The sequence below is a fragment of the Cajanus cajan genome, chromosome 5 (genome assembly GCF_000230855.2).
Source record: "Cajanus cajan strain Asha chromosome 5, NIPB_CcT2T_4, whole genome shotgun sequence".
Classification (NCBI taxonomy): domain Eukaryota; kingdom Viridiplantae; phylum Streptophyta; class Magnoliopsida; order Fabales; family Fabaceae; genus Cajanus; species Cajanus cajan.
Window position 1 is genome coordinate 71,478,085 of NC_138521.1, and position 22,422 is coordinate 71,500,506.

General features: G+C 31.3%; 4 protein-coding genes and 1 pseudogene across 5 annotated transcripts; 1 reads left to right on the forward strand and 4 right to left on the reverse strand.

Annotated features, from left to right (window-relative positions):
- Positions 1 to 1,161: 1,161 nt before the first annotated feature.
- LOC109807987 (polyadenylate-binding protein RBP45) lies at positions 1,162 to 5,109 on the forward strand. Its single transcript, XM_020370763.3, has 6 exons — positions 1,162 to 1,556; positions 2,047 to 2,518; positions 4,169 to 4,224; positions 4,296 to 4,426; positions 4,537 to 4,633; positions 4,743 to 5,109. Exons 1-6 carry the CDS (start codon positions 1,290 to 1,292, stop codon positions 4,911 to 4,913), a joined length of 1,194 nt encoding a protein of 397 aa, XP_020226352.1. The 5' UTR covers positions 1,162 to 1,289; the 3' UTR covers positions 4,914 to 5,109.
- A 1,350-nt stretch (positions 5,110 to 6,459) lies between these two features.
- LOC145958456 (uncharacterized) lies at positions 6,460 to 9,857 on the reverse strand. Of its 2 annotated transcripts, none has more exons than XM_083075901.1 (2): positions 9,708 to 9,857; positions 6,460 to 8,553 (listed from the first exon to the last, which is right to left on the reverse strand). In XM_083075901.1, exon 2 carries the CDS (start codon positions 8,511 to 8,513, stop codon positions 6,852 to 6,854), a length of 1,662 nt encoding a protein of 553 aa, XP_082932027.1. In that variant the 5' UTR covers positions 8,514 to 8,553; positions 9,708 to 9,857; the 3' UTR covers positions 6,460 to 6,851. The 2 variants fall into 2 exon arrangements, with proteins under 2 accessions (XP_082932027.1, XP_082932028.1); XM_083075902.1 differs by lacking the exon at positions 9,708 to 9,857 and adding an exon at positions 9,593 to 9,707.
- Positions 9,858 to 9,944: 87 nt separating this feature from the next.
- On the reverse strand, positions 9,945 to 13,049 carry LOC145958457 (uncharacterized; annotated as a pseudogene).
- Positions 13,050 to 14,543: 1,494 nt separating this feature from the next.
- On the reverse strand, positions 14,544 to 16,742 carry LOC109807661 (uncharacterized). The gene has a single exon (XM_020370237.3). It carries the CDS (start codon positions 15,284 to 15,286, stop codon positions 14,921 to 14,923), a length of 366 nt encoding a protein of 121 aa, XP_020225826.2. The 5' UTR covers positions 15,287 to 16,742; the 3' UTR covers positions 14,544 to 14,920.
- A 593-nt stretch (positions 16,743 to 17,335) lies between these two features.
- LOC109807713 (uncharacterized) lies at positions 17,336 to 18,154 on the reverse strand. The gene has a single exon (XM_020370300.3). The coding sequence runs from the start codon at positions 17,960 to 17,962 to the stop codon at positions 17,585 to 17,587; it is 378 nt and encodes a 125-aa protein (XP_020225889.1). The 5' UTR covers positions 17,963 to 18,154; the 3' UTR covers positions 17,336 to 17,584.
- Between the last annotated feature and the right edge of the window lie 4,268 nt (positions 18,155 to 22,422).

Here is a 22,422-nt window from a genome sequence, read left to right on the forward strand (position 1 = left end):
ATTAAAAAAAACTTTTAATTTATTGATTGAACTAATATATATTATAAATAATTTAAGTTAAACGTATTTATATGATAAATAATATTATAATTATAATTACTAATAAAAACTTTAATTATGATTTTAATATTAACATAAAAATTGTTGTAAAACAATTAATATATAATATTATTATAATAATTAATATAATTTGTAGATTATATTATATTTACTGCTTCTAGATTATATTATATATTAATTAAATAAATAAAATTAATTTATAATAAATATAAAATATTTTTAATTTTGGTAACTCCGCTTTACTATTTGAGTTTATTCGAACCTATTTATACTAGAGGGGTAGAGGCATTTCGTGCCTCTAATAGTTATTCATTAATAAAATACTATAAAGTTGTGTATAATTATTTAAAGAAAATTTAATTTTTTTTTACATCTGAGATATAATGGTCCATTAAAAAATGGAGACTAAAAAGCGGTTACATCTCCTATATCCCTTTTATAATAGTTATAGATATAATTGATTTTAAATTTTAAAAAAATTAACAATGATGAATTGATTTTTGTCTAAAACTCATTTTTTACAGCATTCACGAATCAAATCTTAAAATCAAATCCTTTATATATATATAATATATATATATATATATATATATATATATATATATATATATATATATATATATATATATATATATATGAAAAGGTATACAATTTTGTTTGTTAATTGTATAAAAATATAATTTAAATATTTGATTGAATAATTTTTATCTCATGAAAATGTTATATTAAAAATATACAGTTATATTATATTGATATAACAAATTTATTATTATCCAATCAATTAAAAATAGTTTTGATATGACCGAGTAATTATGATCAGAAAATAAATTTATCATACAATCTTTCATAGTGAAAAAAAAAAAATATATATTTTTGCAACAAATAAATGATTTTCAATTTTTTCTTGTATTAAATATTTTTATCTTTTCCCTATAAAGCTACACCAATTTTTTTCCTTGAGCAAAGGAAACAATTTTGTAAAAAAAATAAATGGTTTTGAACATTTGGTTGTGTAAAAGATATTCTTTCATTTTATTTTTTAAAAGTTGAATTAGAAAAATGGAAATACCATATCCGTGGTAAGAGACAGAAAGAACGACACGCCTCACGGTTAGGGTTTGAGTCTCAACCACTCTTTTAAAGCACAGTCTCACATTCCTCATTGCCTTTGTTTCCTCTCTCTCTCTCTCTCTCTCTCTCTCTGGATTTTGAATTTGAGATTGAAGAAGATGATGCAACCTGGACCCGGCATGGCCCAACAACCCAACCAGCAATACCAACAACAGCAACAGCAGCAGCAGCAACAACCCTACATGATGATGCCGCCGCAGCCTCAGCCCCCTCCCATGTGGGCCCCATCGGCCCAGCCTCCGCCCCAATCGGTCGCTCCTCCGCAGCCCACCAGCGCCGATGAGGTCCGTACCCTCTGGATCGGCGATTTGCAGTACTGGATGGACGAAAATTATCTCTACACCTGTTTCGCACACACCGGCGAGGTATATCTGCTTTTCTTTCTCTAATCGCCCTCCAGATTCGTGTTTTTTTTTTACTTTCGTTTATTTTAATGTGTCAAACCTAGATTTGAAGCAGAAATTACTATTGTGTGGCTTTAGATTTAGGTTTTGTTGAAATCGAATTACGGTTCTGTTTTTATGTGAGGTTTTGTGCAAGCTAGAAAATTTATGTGGACGAGAACGAGATAGATACTGTTTTGTTTTTGAAGATGTAGACTTGAGGTTTCCTTAATACAGATTTGCGTTCTATGTTGTCAATCTCTGTGGTTTTATTAATCTAGGATTTCGATAATTGCCGAATTATCTGGGAGAATTTGAATAATTTAGGTTTATTGTTATTATATAATTGTCTATATCTTGCTGGTAAAGAAAAACTTATGTTTAGATTCTAGAAGTTTACTGGTGATTTAAGGTTATTCTGAATGTTAAGAGTTTTAGTTACTGATGATGGAAGTGCATTAATTGCTTGCAGGTGGCCTCAGTTAAAGTTATTCGAAACAAACAAACTAGTCAATCAGAGGGATACGGGTTTATTGAGTTTACCAGTCGTGCTGGTGCTGAGAGAATTCTGCAGACTTACAATGGCACCATTATGCCAAACGGTGGGCAGAACTTCAGATTGAATTGGGCAACTTTTAGTGCAGGTGAGAGGCGTCATGATGACAGCCCGGACCATACCATATTTGTTGGAGACCTGGCTGCTGATGTTACGGATTATCTTCTGCAAGAGACATTTCGGGCACGATATCCCTCGGTTAAGGGGGCCAAAGTTGTAATTGATAGACTCACAGGCCGGACAAAGGGTTATGGTTTTGTTAGGTTTGGAGATGAGAGTGAACAGGTTAGAGCTATGACTGAAATGCAAGGGGTTCTTTGTTCAACAAGGCCCATGCGAATTGGACCGGCCTCTAATAAAAACCCTAGCACTCAGTCTCAGCCAAAAGGTTTGTCTCTTTCATTGTTGTTAAGTGCTGACCATTTTGATGCAAATATCTGCTTGATATGTTCAAGATAATTTAGCTATGTTTTCTTCCACATGCCTACTTTTCTTGTCTGTTATTGATACATTGATATTGGTTGGATTCAGTTCTTGAAGTTTCTAGTTATCTTTTGTGTGTGTATCCCAAATGTTACTGTTTAATTACAGTTTTTTCAGTTGCACTCTTGAAGATGTGCAGTCCAAACTCATTTCTTCCTGTAATTTCCTTTAAAAATTTGGGCTAAGTAAATGATGTTAAATAATAAAATCTTATAGAACTCCCGTTGTCTCAAAGCAGGGTGTCAAGAGGCTCTGTCATCTCGGAGCCTGGAACTGATTTCAGCTGAAATGGTTACCATTTTAGTGCATGGCCTTGTGTAGGTCAGTTATCTGTTTATGTATTGCCCATTAATTTTTGTGGCATTTTCTTTTCCGTCTCTAATTACTTTTATTTTCTTTTCATTTCATTCTGTTGGTTGGCTTGTTAGCCAAAGTAAGCAGTGCAACTTTTCTAATTACTTACATTTCCGTCCTCCATTCTTGCTCCTTTAATTTTACCCCTTTGAGATTACTGGAAGAGCTACATCTTTGAGTTTCTTTTTTTTAGCTTTCCCTTGTTCTGAAACAAATCTTGTTTACTTTCTACTTTCTTTTGTTCATCTATCAGTTGCTGTTAATTCACTTTCCTATCTCTTGTCCATGAGGATTAAAATTTGGGATGCCTGTGGTTAGTGCTTTGATTCTGTAGAAACTGCACTCTGCCAAAATGGTTTTGTTTGTTATCATGTCATTTTTTATTGACAGGATGCAAAGGTCCGTCATCATTCTTTTTAAATTTCTCGGCTTAATATTATGCAATTAAAGTTGTAATATACTCTTTATTGCTTAATCCCTTGGACAGACTAATATATCAAATTGTTTAAGTTAAATTGTTTGTGAAGTTTTTTATACATAAGTCTGGTGTAACAGAGATTTGACAGCTTCCTTTGTTATTCTCATTTTCCACTTTCCCTCTTTCATGCCACTTTGTATGTGGTATTATATTTATTTGCATCACATATTGCCAGAATGCTGCCCCCTCGCATTGTGTCACAACTATTTCTGTTGAATTTTCTAGTGAAATAATCTGAATCCATGGTTTAATTTTAATGTCTGATTTCGTTTATATATCAGTGAATAGTGTTCTTATATATGAACTCTTCTGCTGTAAAGCACTGACTCATTTTAGTGCTTCTTAAGGTGTTGTTTCTCTATACACAGTACTTGTTAATTGAAAGTGTGGTTGATTTTTTGCTTTTGTCTTCATTTTTATTAGTTTGGTGAAAGTTTGTGGTGCATATAAGGTGCCTGTGTTTTGTTTGTGGGATTGCTTTACATGTGTTCTTGCTCTTAAAATAAATCATGTTGAGTTAAATTTGGGATATTTAAAGTTTCCTATGTATACCAACATTATGCTGGAAAGTTGTCTCAAAAAAACAAGCTGTGCCTTTTATCCTTGAAAACTTAATTTGTATTTATATATTTTGTCTTTGTTTGGAATCTTTTTTAACGGACTGCTTCCAGAATTTCCTTTTTTAATGTCATCCATCTTTTTATTTGTACTTTGAACATGCAGCATCATATCAGAATCCTCAAGGGGCACAGAACGAGAATGATCCAAATAATACAACTGTGCGTACTTCTTTGCAATATAGAAACTACTATACTTTGTGCTTGTTTCTGACCTGATTTTTTTACTGCAGATTTTTGTCGGCAATTTGGATCCTAATGTTACGGATGACCATTTGAGACAAGTTTTTGGGCAGTATGGAGAGTTGGTTCACGTGAAGATTCCAGCTGGCAAAAGATGTGGATTTGTTCAATTTGCCGACAGGTAATTTAATCATTCAGATATTTGGTATTTATCTCGTGTTAAATTACTTCCTAGTCTATATGCAGTGTGCTCTGATATTTGTGCCCTGACTTTTCATGTTCATACATCAGGAGCTGCGCAGAAGAGGCTCTGCGGGTTTTAAACGGCACACTTTTGGGTGGACAAAATGTTCGGCTTTCATGGGGCCGAAGCCCCTCAAACAAACAGGTAACTAAATTTTCTGATTTGTTTTGTAGTTATGATTTGCCCTAGCTTCAACCTGCAATGTGTAAATTGATTTTGATGGATGAATTTGGACTTTTTGGATGATTTTCAGGCCCAACCTGATCCAAACCAGTGGAATGGTAGCGGATATTATGGATACGCTCAAGGTTACGAAAATTATGGTTATGCTCCTGCTGGCCAGGACCCCAATATGTATGGCAGTTATCCTGGCTATGCAAATTACCAACCACCCCAGCAACAGCAGCAAATGGGATATAGCTAAAAAGTTCATTTCTGCCCCCAATTTTCCCGGTTTCTTTTGTAATCCTATCCATGACACTCGTTTTGGTTGCTTCTCTTTTGTTGTCTTTTGGAGAACAAACTTGGCTCTTCTTTTTTAGTTTCCTATGATTGCTAATAGCATTAACATTTTATGCCTACTTTATTTTGTATCCATAAAATATTGCTTGCTTGATGAACCGATCCGCATTTGATATCTGGTAGTTGTTTACCCTCCAGTGGGTGGCAAGTGTTTATGAATGCGATAGTGTCCTTGTAATAGCGCTCTTGCGTTGTGTTGCGTTCCTTTTGGATGCTATTCTGCCATTTTGAAACCCTAATTATGGCCGTGGTACGCTTCCGTTTTGTGGTGTTCGGGAACTAGGCCCCCTTTCATTTATTCAGAAATCAGAAAACGAAACCATTTTTTCGCCTAATATCATATGCTTGATATAAGTTTAAATCTTATTGCGGGCGTCTTTAAATCTTTCCTATGGATAAACAAGAGAGAAATGTAACCTGATTTTTAAAGTTTTTTATATCTCTAATTTATTTATGTAAGTGTATTAAGTATTCATTAATTTATTTGGTTGTCACTTAAAAATATTTTTGTTTTGTTTCATGAGTAATGTTATTATAATTATTTAATTATTTTTTTTAAAATAAAATTTTAATTACTTATTAAAAATAATCGATTTAATTACTTTTTAATGGAACTTATTGAACTAATCAATTATTATTTATATACACAAGACCGGAGATAATATTAATTATGAATATGTTTATTTTTTATTTATTTAATGTGATAGGAATCGAACGTGTTAGCCATCCTGCCTAGTGGCTTTTGTTCCATTATACTACTACTTTTGTGTCCTGTACTCTTTTTTGGCAGTAACTTCTAGTTTAATTGGGGCAATCGCAGGGTTAATTTCCATATTCGATTAAAATGGAAAAACCTATTAATTTCACCCATTGATCGATATTTAGAATACAATTTTCATTTTCATTTTTTTACGTTACTCCTAACTGCTTGTCTTGCAAGTAGCAGTTATAGCCAAGTAGTATCTGCTTTATTGGTATTTGTACTGTGACTTTTGATAAATGCTTTCAGTTTCAGATTATTTGAAATTGACTACTAATCTACTATGGTTAGTGATGAGAAATGGTCTGTTAATGGATCAACAAAAAGGAGACATCAATATCAAAATATAAATTTATTAATGTTTCATTAATGTCTTTTTAATGATGCATCTGGAATACCTCTGGTAGCATTTTTCTTGACAACCGAATATCGATTGGGCATACGATGTCTACTGCATACTTAACCTTGAAACTATTTGAACTAAGAAATTTAGAATGATTAATATATCAAGAACTTGCAACAAGATTAAATTAAAAACGTATAGCCTGCTCATATACCACTTATCTCTCACTAATCCAACCGCGTATACCGTGTACTCATACATCACAGGTAAGACTAAGAATTTAAGATGTATAAATAGTACATACATGTTCGAATTCATGGTTTAGAAGTGAAAAGTGAGGAAAAATTGTATAAAACTGAACATGAGATTGTATTGATAACGAAGAAGCATGAGTACAAAGAGATTACACAAACTGACTGGTAACTCTATTAACAAACTCCTAACTAATCATATCTCTAATTATTACCGTTGAGAAAAAAGATTGTTATGAGAAAACTCGTTTATTCAAAAAAAAGTGACAGCAAAACAAAAAGTAGATCGAAGCGTGCTTCTCACAATATACTGATTTATTCTCCCAGCCTAAGCTCCAACTATGCAAGACCACCTTCTCCATATATTCCATATAATTTTCAAGTAGTGCCTGATTCAATCTGTTTCTCATACTCCACTGAATTGGTTAAAGATTCAGTAGGTTGGTCGAAATCCACCTAATTAATGTCACCAGAAGAGCTACAGTTTTATGGGTCCCTCTTGGCACACAAATCTTGTTCAGACGGCATGGATTCAGGTTGGCTGATCTCAAGTGCATGGCTTGATCCCACAACAGGAATATTAACATCAGTACTTGGTCTTACATTTGAGGTTGAGGTGTCAACATTGCTTAAAGTCGCAATCGCAAGCTTTGTCTTTGTATCTTCTACCACATCAGTTTTTGGCAACTGCTTCTCCACAAAATCTTCTACAGTTTTACTACTCTGTTCACTTGGCGATTCAGGTTCAGCAGATAGAGGGATCAGGTTGAGTTCAATATTTGGTTCATCATGAGCCATTTCATTCAGCTGATGCACACGAGGCAAAGCCTGCTGTCCAGTTCTGAGCTCCTTATTGGTATTTTCAAGGGATGGAAGTAGGTTGATGAGTTTAAGTGCTGCCCCCGAGTCCTTTGTTTCTTCATCAGCACAAGATTCTTTTACTTGTGTGAAGGCATCAAGCTCATGCAATGTTTCACCTGGTTTAAGCGTTTTGTCATGATCCAACTCTGACACAATAGAGGCAGACTGACTCACATGCTCAGGCTCTGATATCGCCTGTGGAATTCCTCCACTGGAAATGGGTATCAAAGTGGAGGTAGATTGCTTGTTGCATTGTACTCGCTCAGTTGGTAGCACTCGCTCTTCAGACATAGGCACCTGAAATTCTGGCTCAGAACATTGCTTGTTGCATTGTACTGATGAGGGAACTGAACCATGTATCTCTAGCTGTGGATTAAGAATTCGCTCTTCAGACATAGGCACATGTAATTCTGGATCAAAAGATTGCTTGTTGCATTGTACTGGTGAGGAAACGGAACCATGTAATTCTGCCTGTGGGTTAAGAACTCGCTCTTCAGACATAGGCACTGGTAATTCTGGCTCAAAACATTGCTTGTTGCGTTGCACTGATGAGTAATCGGAGCCATGTATCTCTGCCTGTTGGTTAGCCACGGGCTCTTCAGACATTGGCACCGGTAATTCTGGCTCAAAAGATTGCTTGTTGCACTGCACTGATGAGGAAACAGAACCATGAATCTCTGCCAGTGGGTTAAGAACTCGCTCTTCAGACACAGGCACCGGTAGTTCTGGCTCTAAACTTTGCTTGTTGCATTGCACTGATGAGGACACGGAACCATGTATCTCTGGTTGTGGGTTAAGAACTCGCTCATCAGACATATGCACCTGTAATTCTGGCTCAAAAGATTGCTTGTTGCATTTCACTGTTGTGGGAACAGACCCATGTACCTCTGCCTGTTGGTTAAGAACTGGACATGGAATCTCTTTCCTTATTATCATTTTGGCATGTGGAGCCACATCATTTTCTGCAGTAACTGGAGCAACTTTGTCTGGTAGAAACACAACGCCTTTTAAGAAATCATCAGTGTTTTCCACCTTAACATGAAGAAGATATCCAGCATTAAAAGTGCCGTCAATGACACCAGTGACTGCCTTCCCCACCATTTCATCGTTACAATCATCACCACCCGTGCCTGTTGTTTGATTGGAGTTCAACACATTGTCCGGGACAGGCATTACAGGCATTACAGGCATTACAGCTATGGGCACATTCTCCCTTTTTTCGTCTTTTCGTGGTCGGCCACGTTTTCGTTTCACTGGAACATTTGATGAAGGGTCCTGTTGGTTCATCTTCCAGATTGCCAAACACAGAGATGTCTTCAGAAAGTCTCTGAAAAAGAGCAATACTATTAATTGACCAAATGAAGTGGGTGTGATGACCATATATTCCTTAATCTTAATGCTAGATAAGATCGATCAATAAAAGAATTTTGAAGAAATGTACTAGGAGTGTGTGAGAAAGAATAAGATATAAAGATAAATCCATTTAAATCTTTTGATTTGAGAATTGTTATCATTTTCCTATTCATTAAAAAATGTAATTCTATGTTATGATTATGAATAAATAACATAACCATTACTAGAGAATTCAACATTTTAATCCTCTATAGATACAAAATTTAGTATCTATTATACAGATCAAAGAAAATTCTATGCAAATTAATATCGTACACATGCATACAGAACTTTTAGGGTCAAGATAAAGGATTTTTTTTCTACCACATTTAGTATATCCTTCATGTGTGCCTGTGTCAGTGGCTTATCCAGTATGAACACAATAGAATGTCTAATATCATCACTCTTTCCAAAGAATAAAAATACTTCACATGTCATAAAGAGCTCTGCCATGTTTTCAAAATGTCCAACAACAGACTTGATACAAAAAGTATGGCTTACAAGTAAAGAAACTATTTATAGTAAAATGATCATGTTAAGATTTATTAATCCAGTTTCAGGTTCTCAGCCATTAGCAATCTTTCTTGGCATGTAATTTGTAAGTACCACCGAAAAGCCCTAACGAAGGCATGCAACATGCCCTAGCTTTAAAATGAGGTACTCTAAACATATTTGACAATGACAGTAATTGCTCTTAGTTGATGGCACAAAGGGCATCACTTATTCTAAGTTTTTGCTACACTAAGGAAGGACCAAAAACACATCATATAAAGTTAGCCACCGAAAATATCTTATCCAATAGTATCCATGAACACACTGATAGAACACAGCTGGTTAAAGAAAGAGAAAAGCAAATGAAAAGGCTCTGAACATTAACTCCTGCATCACTTTAAAAAAAGAAAAAAAGAAACTCCAAATATTTAAGCACTCCAACACAAATATTTCTTTATGCAATGACAAGAATTAGATCAAACCTTTAAACTAAAAGGGAAAAGATTTCCAAGAGTGGCTAGAAATCACAGATGAATTGTCTACTTCAAAGACCCAAAAAATAAAATTGAAAGAAGCAGCAAGAAATGGAAAACTCACAGATGGATGGGAGTGAAATGGGGTAATAGAAGTGTGTAATTGATATCAGTGTTACTCTTGGATTATGAATTACGAGAATACGTTCAAAGACTCGTCTTCTTTCTCTCCGACTCCAAGATGATGGCAAGAACAAACATGCACACGTGCCTAAATTTAATCCTAATGTCAACACTTAAATATATATATTGGAAACTTATTTATTTATTCATTTTTATTAAAAAATGAAGATATATACGAAATTAACACAAATTATAAAATATTTTCCAAACTAACATATTTTGTTTTGCAAGTGAGAAAATCCGATTTCTATGATTTTTTTATATATATATTTTAGTATTTTAATGTTAAAAAATTGGAATTAAGAGCCTAATAAATTTCTCCATGTCATTTTTTTATTCTTATTTATAATTTAAGAAAACTAGAATTTTAATTTCTACAATATACATGTTAAATTTAAATGCTTATCAAGTATAATCAAATTTATAATAAATTATAATATAAATAAATATTATATATGAATATATAAATAATATTTAAATTTTAAATAAATAAATATTTTTAAACATATAAATTATGTTTTAAATTTATACTAACAAATACGTGATGCACATAATATACGAAATAACTCAATTAACAAAAGATATTCTTAAGGAAAAGGATTAAATTAAATTAAGAAAAAACAAAAATAACTAAATTTATAAAATTTGAAGCTTAATTTATAAGAACAACTTCGATTTTAATGGACACAGTGTATTTTTTTTAACTTACAAGCTAATTTTTTTTTAAAATTAAATCTTAAGCATAAAATTTCATATAACATTATTTGGAAATTTCAGTTCGTTAATATTAATTCAAAGACTAGCTATTAAAGAGCTTTTACTTAATTTGGTATTTGAAGTATTACTTAATTCTCTCTGTGTGTAGATAAAAAAAGTTTATTTGTTGATTGAAAAAAAGAGAGTAATATTAAATTTTTTGTAAACAATGGATAAGAAAAAGGATGGGTAAGATTGAAATTTTTGTAGGCAATAAATTATTCTATAGTTTTATTGTAAACTATTAATAATGAGCGGGTGGTTGTCCCTACCACACACAAAGACGACTAAGTCAGTACCAAAAGTTTTGATAATTTTGTGTCACTTGTGAGAGGAAAGAGTATGTATGTATCTCAGTGTACCAAGTCTCTTCAATTGTTCGACCAGGTTATGCTTCGCATGCCATTGAATTAATTACAGTACAATAATTAATTAAAGGAGAGAATATATGTTAGGTGTCACTTGACTCAACTAGTGATTCATTGTAGTTTTCTACAGAATTGATTCAGAAGACCAAACTAAAATATTGAACGCGTTTTCATCAAAACAAGACGTTTGGACCTTATTTCTCAATGCATTTATCCCACTACAAGAGTAGAAAATACCTTCCTCATTTCAATTAAAAATTAAACCAATAAATTAATAAATTCTATATACTATAGTTTCTGGAAAAGTATGCTATTTTCACATGATTCATGAATAACTATATAATGCACGAAACATTTTTGATACGGTCTCTTCTTGGAATTAATCATGGAGAGGTAATTTTTTATTAGAGTTTCACACTTAATTATTGAGTGGCATAGAAATAATGAACCTGTTTACAAATCTATCATCTTCACAAGAAAAAGTTGAAAGTCTTAACTGTTTTATACATAGTGACGCAAAAAACCTTGTGAATCTGTCTAGTCTCTACAATTATCTGCAATCCTTGAGTTGAGGTGTCATGATGAATCAACTTAACTCAGGAATGGTCTCTAGCATGGGTCTCCTCAATCTGTGACGAACATCATTATCTCTTGTTTTCATTAAGCGAAGCAGAACTTGTTCTGCAGAAGCTGTTCTTGCTTGCTTCGTATTAAGCTGTTGTTGGTTATCCAACAGTGTGCCAACTCTTTCTTTGAAATCTTTATTGTCAGTTTTTCATTTGCATCAGAAGAAGAATTACTTAGGGTTCCCATAAGCTTCTCCTTCTGCACTATTCCAAAATTGAATGCATGAGCATGAGCATGAACTTGGTCAAACACCTTGCTGGAGGAGTTGTTCTCAGACATCAAAAAGCTCCAGTCCTCACCGTCCCACTCCATTGATGATGCAGCCTTACAACAGTTTCCCATATGATCAGATGCTTCCTTAAAATTATTTATGCAGTAATCAGTTTGCAATTAATAAAATGAAGATTGATATATATATACACTTAAGGGTTGGAATAATATGAAGTTTGTGATGGGAGATATCTACATATAGAAAGGGAAATGGATGATATGATGAGAATACTGACTTTTGAAATTGAATTCAGAATTGGATGATTAGTCCCGACCTGACGGCAGCTAGATGTGGTCTCATTCTTGTGCATGGCGGCCGAAAAGGCACTTTCGTTGACCAAATACTAATATATATATATTATATAGTTTGATTTTAAACATCATGTGTATAACGTGTATCCTCTATTGCCAGTGTGTGAAATTAATGTAGCATCTTTAGAAGTGAATGTGAATGTGAATGTACATATGCTATCGCTAATCAAATCTTCGACCGCTTAATTGGGATCATTTGTCTCTAATTATTTCTCTATGTGTGACTCTTGCCTATGTGAATCACACCCACACAGGAAATCTTTAGGCAAACAAATGCTCCAGGTTAATTAGGTGTGCGAGAAATTTTAAAATTAAAGACTTTAATTTAAATTAATTTTACTTATTAAAAGTTTGGTTTAAATAAATCAATTCATTTTTTTAATTTAAATTCTTAGTTTTGGTAATATTAAAATTTTAATAATAAATTGTAAAAACAAACATTATCTAATTTTTAAATATTTAATAATTCATGTAAAAGAATATGTTTAATAAATTAAAAGTAATTTTAATATTAGATAATATTTAATGACTTAAAAATAATTTTAAATATTGAATAATTTTAAAAGTTATTGATATATACATCTTATGTCAACATCTCGATATGTACAAAGGAGAGAAACATAAGAGACATAAGTGGATGGGAGCAAAGACAAGAAAAGTGAAACAGAGAAAGATTAATTTATATTTTTATTTATACGAAATTTTAATTTAAATACTTTGCATATGCTATCATAGTAGAAGAAGAAAAAAGTGGTAATTATATTAGAAAATTAACAATAATTTTAATTTAAGATAAAATATCAATTACACTCCTTAATTTGTGTATTGTTCTCTAAAGAGATTAAATAAAAGTTAAAATTAAAAATTAAAAATAACAACATATTTGTATACAAGTAACATTTAACACATGTTTCTACGTACTGATCTCTGCCTCTAGGATATGTCATCAATAAAATTGTAAATGATTTATTTATGAGATTCACCCTGTTATGAAAACTTAAAACTAAAATCATTTAATTAATTAAAGAATTTCATCTATAGAAATGGGTTTTGAACCTTTCCTCCGCAAATACTTAAAGAAGTTTTAAAAGTAAACTTTAATTTTGTGTATAACAAATTTGTAATCTTAAAACTTAAATTGATATATTCATATAAAACATAATTACCCTTTCAGTGTTTAAAGTTTAATAAATTTACCTTTTAGCCTAGTTAAAAAATCAATTTTAGTTTATATATATATATATATATATATATATATATATATATATATATATATATATATATAAAGACTAAAATAGAATATTTTTAATTGTAAGGACTATAAAATAAAATTTATTAAATTATAAGAATAAAAAAAGTAATTAAACTTTCACATAATCATATACTTAAAATTTTTTTTTTACCTCTTTAACATATATTATAATTCCACCTTGATAAAGTTATCTCCGGTTCCTAAATAAATTAATTATAAACAGGGTGTAAGATTCCTATCTTACACTCTAGTTCTTGTCATTCATGTCCTATTCCCAGTCGTCTTTCATTACATTGATTAAGAAATAAATTAAGTTTAAAAAATCGTATATAAAGATTAAATGAAAATAAAATATAGTATATATAAAAAATAAAATAAAAAAATATTTTTAATAGTAAAAATAAAAAAGATAAAGTTCGAAATTATAAAGGTGAAAAAATTGTAATTAAACTTTCATATATTCATATATTTTAAAGTCTATGTATTTTTGACCTCTTTAATTAACATATATTATAATTCGAGCTTGATAAAATTGAAGTTGTATGCAATTCCTAAATAAGTTGATTATAAACGGTGTAAATTCATATCATACACAAATTAAGACGAACCACTGCGCACCAACTGTTTGATAATTGCCTTGTTAGCGGAAAGAACATATATGTATGACAAACATCAAATATCAGTATGCGAGTCTCCTGAACGGGTGGACGAGGTCATGTTTGTCTATTTTACTACTAATGAATTTTATTTTATTTTTGATAATTAAAGAGAAATGAATATTTCACTACAGACAAAGTTAATATTCAATTATTGGAACCGAAAACCATTCATTAAAATAAAACAATTTGGTTCAAGCACTTAATTTTAGCTGCTAATGAACGCTGAACAATGGACGAGATTAATTTTTTTGTTTCAGCTGGAAACAGCAATTGGTGAAATGGATTCACCACATAATCAGTAAGAAATTCTTGTGCAATCGATGTATGAAGTATGATCATATATATAAACTTATTCTCTCATTTTACGTTTTTATGTGTTAGTTGTCAACTAATGATTGATTGTGGCTTTCTAGAGTTGATTAAAAGACCTAGCTGGAATAAATATTTAACGCGTTTTCATCAAAACAATATGCTTAGACCTTATATCTCGATCAACGTCCTACATGATATTTATCCCACTATATGAGCTAGAGTTAATAAAAATAAATAAATCCTCCGCTCAATAAGAAATTAAACCAGCAAATTATTAAATATACTTTAATTGCTTTTGCAAAGGTATGTTGGTGTCACATATATGATTTTCCTCAGGAGTCTGGCTTGGAATAGTTAATATATTGTGGTATATGACTGAATCATGCCAAGATGTACCTTTATTTTTGATCTGGTTTCTCACTTATTCACTGGCAGAAATAATGAACAGAATTACAAATCCCCCAACCAAATCTATCCTTTTATTTTACATGAAAAAAGGTGGATTTCTTAGCTGTTTTATAAATTTACTGCCGAAAAAAAGCTTCTCAATGGCTCTACAATTATTTGCAACCCTTGGGTGGATTTCATGATGAATCAACTAATTAACCTCAGGAATGGTCTCTAGCACGGGCCTCCACAATCTGTGACGATCATCATGATCTCTTGCCTTTATTAAGCGAAGCAGAACTTGTTCTGCAGAAGCTGTCCCTGCTTGCATCTTATTAAGCTGTTGTTGCTTCTCCAACAATTCTGTTAGCTCTTTCTTCGAAATCTTTATCTTCACCGTCCCATTGACGTCAGGAGAAACTCTTAGGGCTTCCATAAGCTTCTCCTTCTGCACTTTTCCCAAACTCAACCCATGACCATGATCTTGGTTGCTTGAGCTTGTGTTTTTAGACGTCAAAAAACTCCAGTCCTCGCCGTGCCACTCCATTGATGATACCGGCTTGCAACAGTTTCCCATATTTGCACAGATGAATGATATCTATGATGAGATGGTTGCTTAAAATTGTTTGAGTATGATGTATGCAATAAATAAAATATGGAGATCAATATCTATGGTTACGTTACGTGTGTGTTACTTAAAATAATGAAGTTTTGTGATGAGTGATGAGAGAATTGTGAGATGGGAAGTTATTATATATGATGGGAAGTTATTATATATAAATAATGGGAATACTTGCAATTGGATGATTAGTTTATTCAATGTGACGACACGGAAAGCTAGATCAGGCCTCGTTCTGATGCGTGGCAGCCGAAAAGGTGGCTTGCTTGACCAAGTTATATGTATATGTCGATCGCGTACGTGTGAAATGAAGGTTCATATATGTATATGTTGATCAAGGGAAATTAATGTAGCATGCATCTTTGGGAGTGGCTAACCAAGTGAACATGAACGTTCATATGCTATTCAAGTCTTGGACTTGGGATGTTTTAAGTTCGTATTTGGTTATTCTATTTTTCTAATTGAGTAATAATTATTTTTGTTTTATATCTAGCTACCGTGTGTATCCATCACCTTCATGCAAAATCCAATTCTTTCTCATCATTACGCTATCATATCTTATTTTCCTATTTTCTTCTTATCTCTTTGATTTGTAAAAAAAATATACGCAAAATTAATGTATAACTATATTTCTCTAAGCTTGTACTATATTCATAAATAAATAAAAAGTATATAGCAGAACGGTACAGATTTGTAAAATACTGTGGAACCTGAATGCGTTTGCCTGGAGTGCATCAGAAGAATCGGTTTGTTTCTGTTGCTCAATTCCTTCTTCTCCTCGACAAGGATCGATGCTCCATTAGTCCATTATGTGTAAGTGTAATCATGACAGTTTGACCTGCAATAACGTTTTAAATCTTTCATTGACAAATGACATTTTTATTTGATTTATACTTTCTAGCCGCACAAAATGTGTCTCATATATATAGCCTTGGTAATTTTCATTTTCACACGGTCTTCTCCCTCACATTTATATTTCTCTCCTCTTATTTTTGGACAACCAAATAACCCCAATTTCTCATTTTACGGCTATTTCTCCTTTTTATTTTTTATTTTTTATATTTTATATTTTTTTATTATTTCTCTAACCAGTAGTGGATGCAATCTGCAGGGCGTTTTTTTGCCAAAAATATTTATTTAATATATATTTATGTAACTTTGGTGTATTTTACTTATTTTTATATACATGAAGATATTTATATATTATGATTATATGAGATTTATTTTGAAATTTTAAATATTGTACACTCGGATTTTGGTTTTTCGTGCTAATTCCTTACCATGTTAGTGACATTTTAGTACATGGTACTATCTATTATTATTTCACAATTATATGAAATTAATTTTTGGTCCTTATGTAATTAAATGTTTATTCTATTATCCGTGATTATATTATCACATTTTATTAGCCATAATTATATATCCTTAGCCTGTATAGTTGTAATCTCGCTCACTTATGTTAATTTATGTGTTGCTTGAAGGATTTAACCATATTGTTAATTTTCTATTTATATTAAATTAATAATAATTATACTTTGTTGGTGTGTAGTTATATTTGTTATTGTAAAACGTGCCATTAGTTTTGCTTGTGCATTGTATTGTTATATTATTTTATTTATTTGTTAGAGGCATTTATTAATTCTAAAATTGCATGCAATTGTCTCAATATAGACCAATTAAGAGAATTGGAAAGCTAATATGAATTTGACTCTAAGAACTTAAAGCATGTGTCCCTCCCTAATGAGTCCTATTAAACTTGTAGTACACGAAGACTAAATGATAAACTTGAGAGAAAAATCTGAGAGAAAATTTTATTCCGCATAAACTTCTCATGACATGTTTTGTCTGATAAACTTCTTCATAGTCTACTTTATTACCTTCAGAGACGCCCTAGCTATTAGATTGTTCTTATTTATCTATTTGATCATGAGGCAAAAAAGTAGTGTACATGAGTATATCATAAAATTGGTAAACTATGATAATTAGCCTGTCTTAAAACTGAAGTCATTGAAGAGCCTGATTTGAGCATATAATTTGATGACAATATCACTCATTCAATTGCAAAAATAATAAACTTAATTGCAAATCCCTCAACCAGATCTATCCTATTATTTTACATTAAAAAGTTGAATGAAAAAATGGTACAATATTTCTTAGCTGTTCTATACATAATTTACTGGTGCAAAAAGCCTTCTCAATCTCTACACTTATATGCAAATGCAAGCCTTGAGCACCAGTAGTGAATCGCAGCATCATTCAACTAACCTCAGGAATACTCTCTAGCACGGGTCTCCACAATCTGTGACGAGCATCGTGATCTCTTGCGTTTTTTAAGCGCAGCAAAACTTGTGCTGCAGAAGCTCGTCCTACTTGCTTCTTATTAAGATGTTGCTGCTTCTCCAGCAACTCTTCCAACTCTTTCTTTGAAATCCTTATCGTCACTTTCCCACTTGCATCAGAAGAAGAAGCTCTTAGCGCTCCCATAAGCTTCTCCTTCTGCAATTTTCCTAAATTCAATGCATGACCACGAGTTTCGTCAAACACCTTGGTGGAGGACTTGTTATCCGAAGTCATAAAGCTCCAGTCCTCGCCGTCCCACTCCAATGATGATGCGGGCTTGCAACAGTTTCCCATATTTTCACAGATGAATGATATGTATGATGAGATGGTTGCTGAAAATTGTTTGAGTATGATGATGTATGTAATTAATAAAACGAAGCTCGATATATATATATATATATATATATATATATATATATATATATATATATCTCAGGTGATGTATGTGTTACTTAAGTCTCGGAATAATGATGGAGATATTTGTGAGGTGGGAGGTTTTAATTTGATAGATATATATAGGTGGTGATGTAAGGGAAATGGATGATGGATTGATTACTATTATATTGTTTATTTGCAATTGGATGATTACTTTATGTATTGTTTAATACTTTAATTCTGATGACGGGGTCTCGTTTCTGTGCATGGCAGCCGAAAGGTGGCTTGACCATATGTGATTTTAAACGGCATGTGTATGTCGTGTGTACGACCACGTTTTATCTTGTGCAGGCACTGTCAGTGTGTGAAATTCAGTGGCTAACCAAGTGAATGTGAATGTGAACGTACGTATGTATGCCAATCAACTATTCGACTTCATTGGGATCCTCTTTTGCCTTTAATTACTTTTTGGGTTGGAATCTCACCCTCCCCATATTACTTTATCCCTTATTATTATATTGATGTTAATTTTTTTATTCTCAAATTTACCCGGTGATTCAGCTGTTTTTTATTTGGTACGTAATTAAAAGTTTAGATAAAAACAAAGTTCAACTTTATGTAATAAGATAAAGTTAATAATCAATTTCATTAAAAAAAATTTAGTAGAATTACAAATTGTTTATTGCATTTTCAATACAAATATACATAAAAAAAAATATAAAATACGAAAAAAGTCATGTTTAATCCAATATCCGAATAAAAGTAAAGAAATTTAACCACTCGATATATTCTAATCAATTTTATTTAACATGTGATTTTTATATTAAGAATTTAAATTTTGTTACTTAGAGACTATATTAACAAACAACCACTTATCTAGAATATAATTTTTTTTTTTTTTATGAAAAATTCATGTGATATATATGAGTTTACTAGCTTACTCACATTTGCTTTTTTGATGGAGTAAATTAGCAAATACTTTATTGACATAGATTCATTTTTAGTAAGTTTTAACTAAAGATTTTTTTAAAATAGACTTAAATGTAATTTGTTAACTTGTTCATTTAAAAAAATCATAAGTTAGCAAACCTCGTATAATTTATTCAATAACCGAATCTCTTGACCTAGTAGTTATAATATCTACCCTGGGATATAAGGAATCATCCTAGTGGTCCCAAGTTTGATTTTTTATCTATGCAAAAATAATATTTGATCAGTAGAAGTTACACCTTACGAGCAAAGATTAGTCTTTAATTGTCGACTTTAAGACATTGCATAAATTATGTCTATGAACCAAATAAAAAAATATCTTTACTCAATTTTTTTTCTTCATGTTTTTGATCCTTATTATAGTTTTACAAATGTGTAATTTTAGTTTTCTAAATTTTTCAATTAAAAATTTGATTTTTTAAATTTTTACAATTAAACAATGTTAGTCCACTATTATAATATGACATTCAAAATCAAACTAAAATTATTGATGAGTATCCATGAGTCACAATACATGTAGTTAGTTAATCATGTATAGGAAAATAGTAGTTTTCAAAAAATTAAAATTGTTTATAATAGATTATACATAAATTTTAATTAAAATAAAAAATAAGTGTAACATATATATATAGTAAAAAAATGCTATTCCTTACATAAAATTAAAAGCTAATGTCGCCAAATGACTTTTAGGTAATCACTCACGGATTTAATATTGAATTGCAGGTTAACATGAACCAAGATCATTTGATTTTGAAAGTAACTGGATTAAATTTGTAATAAAAATTTAGGAAATCAAAATTGAATAATTGCAGAATTATGAAGTGAATTAAAACATTTTTCTTATGTAATTAATATGATGAGTTCATGAATTGTTTACTATCATATTAAAAAAAATATAGCATTTTAAGAATTTAACAACCAACAATTTTTTTATACATACTAACAAACACATTTTAATGTTTGACAGTTTTTTTTTTATCATTTAATAAATAATATTATTTTATCAATCTAAACAATCATGCTAAATTACTAAAATTGAGTTAATGATAAAAAATAAAAAAATAGTATATATATATATATATATATATTTAATGTCCTAAATTTAAACTTTGTTATCGTGGTTCCAATTCTTACTTATAAAAAAAATACTTATTAATTCCTCACAAATTGAAAGTTCATGTGTCTAAAATAATAGCTATAGAAAAATTATGATACTATCGAAAATTTATTAGAAATTTAAGAATTTTAGTATTGTTATGGGAAAAAGATTTTTTTTTTTTTTACATATGTTAAAATTCTTTATTAATTCAGGAAAAATAATTGTACTAAAACCCTTATTATTTTGTTTTATAATAACGAAAACCTTGAAATTTCTACCGTAACAACTCTCTAGTTGAACCTGCTTAGAAAGATGAAATGTTTCTACATCTTTTTCTTTTCCCTTTTCGTTTTTCTTTTTTTTAAACTTTTTTGACCGATAGAAATTAAAGATTACATCTTTAGCAAGCTGTCAGCAACACAAAATAATTCTTTACATCATCCACGATCAACGGAAAATTGAAAATCAAATGCATCGCGGATTCCAAATAGAAAAAAACAAATTAAGGAGATTGGCAAATTTTAAGTTCCTCGTTATTTGTCGAAGTCGGAATGCAAATATTGCATAAAGGAATTTTGAGGAGAAAGATGACAAATTAACAAGTTAAGAAAGAAGTGTGTAATTAGGTCAGTGCGTTCTTATTTTCACACTTCTTTTTTATACGCTGTTTTGGTGCTTAAGATTGGTCTCTGCAATTTTTACACACGGATCTCTATATCCAGGAATTGGAATAGCACAGGTGGTGCAACACGTGGAGTGATAAGTTCTATCTTCCATTAAACATTTTTTTAAGCTATTATTCTTGTAAAAAAAAAAAAAAATGTGTTTCAGCGTATTAAAAAGTCCTACGTAATTTAGAGTAAAAACTCAAAATAATTTTTAAATATCATTCTCTATTAAGTCTTAACCTACTAAAATGCATTTTCAAGACAACCGAGACGAGTCACCAAACACTAAAACAAACATTACTTCATATTTCTCACAATGATCATATTCGAGTATTATCGAAACTAAATTAATATGGACACATGAATCAACTATTTGATTCCTCACAATACCTCATATAAGATAATTTCAACGACATTAAAATATATATATATATATATATATATATATATATATAGAAAAAGACATTAAGAATTCAAAGGTTTAAATGTATTAATTTAGTTTAATCCATTAGTCTAGGGTTTTAATGATTTGTGAACGATGAATAATGAGCGGATGCTACCCTACACACGTACGAAGAGAAGACACCAAAGAGTTGGATAATTTCGTCTTGTGACAGAAAGAGTATGTTTGTACGGCAAACAGCTAATATCTGTAATTAAATATTATCAGGACGTTTGCCAAGTCTCCCGAAATGGTGGACGAGGTCATGCTTCTCTGTTTTTCTGCTATTATATTACTATTACATTCCATTCAACTCTAGCTTTTCTTATTTTTATATTATCATGAAACAGCGATGAAGTACTAAAATACAGGTCCACCATGCAATCGATGTCTGATCATATATATAAACTTATTCTCTCATTTTATTATCTACGTTTTTCATGTGTTAGTTGTCACTTGACTCAACTAATTATGATTGATTGTAGTTTCTAGTTTTCTACATATCGTTGATTCAAAAGACCTAGCTTTTTAACGCGTTTTCATCGGAACAAAATGCTTAGACCTTGTATATCCTAAATCAGCACTTAATTATTCAGTGGCAGAAATAATGAACTGATTTACAAATTCTATGATCTTTACATGAAAAAGTTAAAAGAAAAAAAGATGGATATATTCCTTAGCTGTTCTATACAATTAATTAATGACGCAAAATACCTACAATTATTTGCAATCCTTGAGTCGATCTTATGATGAATCAACTAATAACCTCAGGAATGGTCTCTAGCACGGGCCTCCACAATCTGTGACGAGCATCATTATCTCTTGCTTTTATTAATCGAAGCAGAACTTGTTCTGCAGAAGCTGTTCCTGCTTGCTTCGTATTAAGCTGCTGTTGGTTATCCAACAACTGTGCCAACTCTTTCTTGGAAATCTTTATGGTGACTTTCCCATTTGCATCAGAAGAAGAAGCTCTGAGGGTTCCCATAAGCTTCTCCTTCTGTACTTTCCCTAAATTCAATGCATGAGCATGAGCTTGGTCAAACACTTTGCTGGAGGAATTGTTCTCAGACATCAAAAAGCTCCAGTCCTCACCGTCCCACTCCATTGACGATGCCGGCTTACAACAGTTTCCCATATTTTCACAGATGAATGATATCTATGATCAAATGGTCGCTCAAAA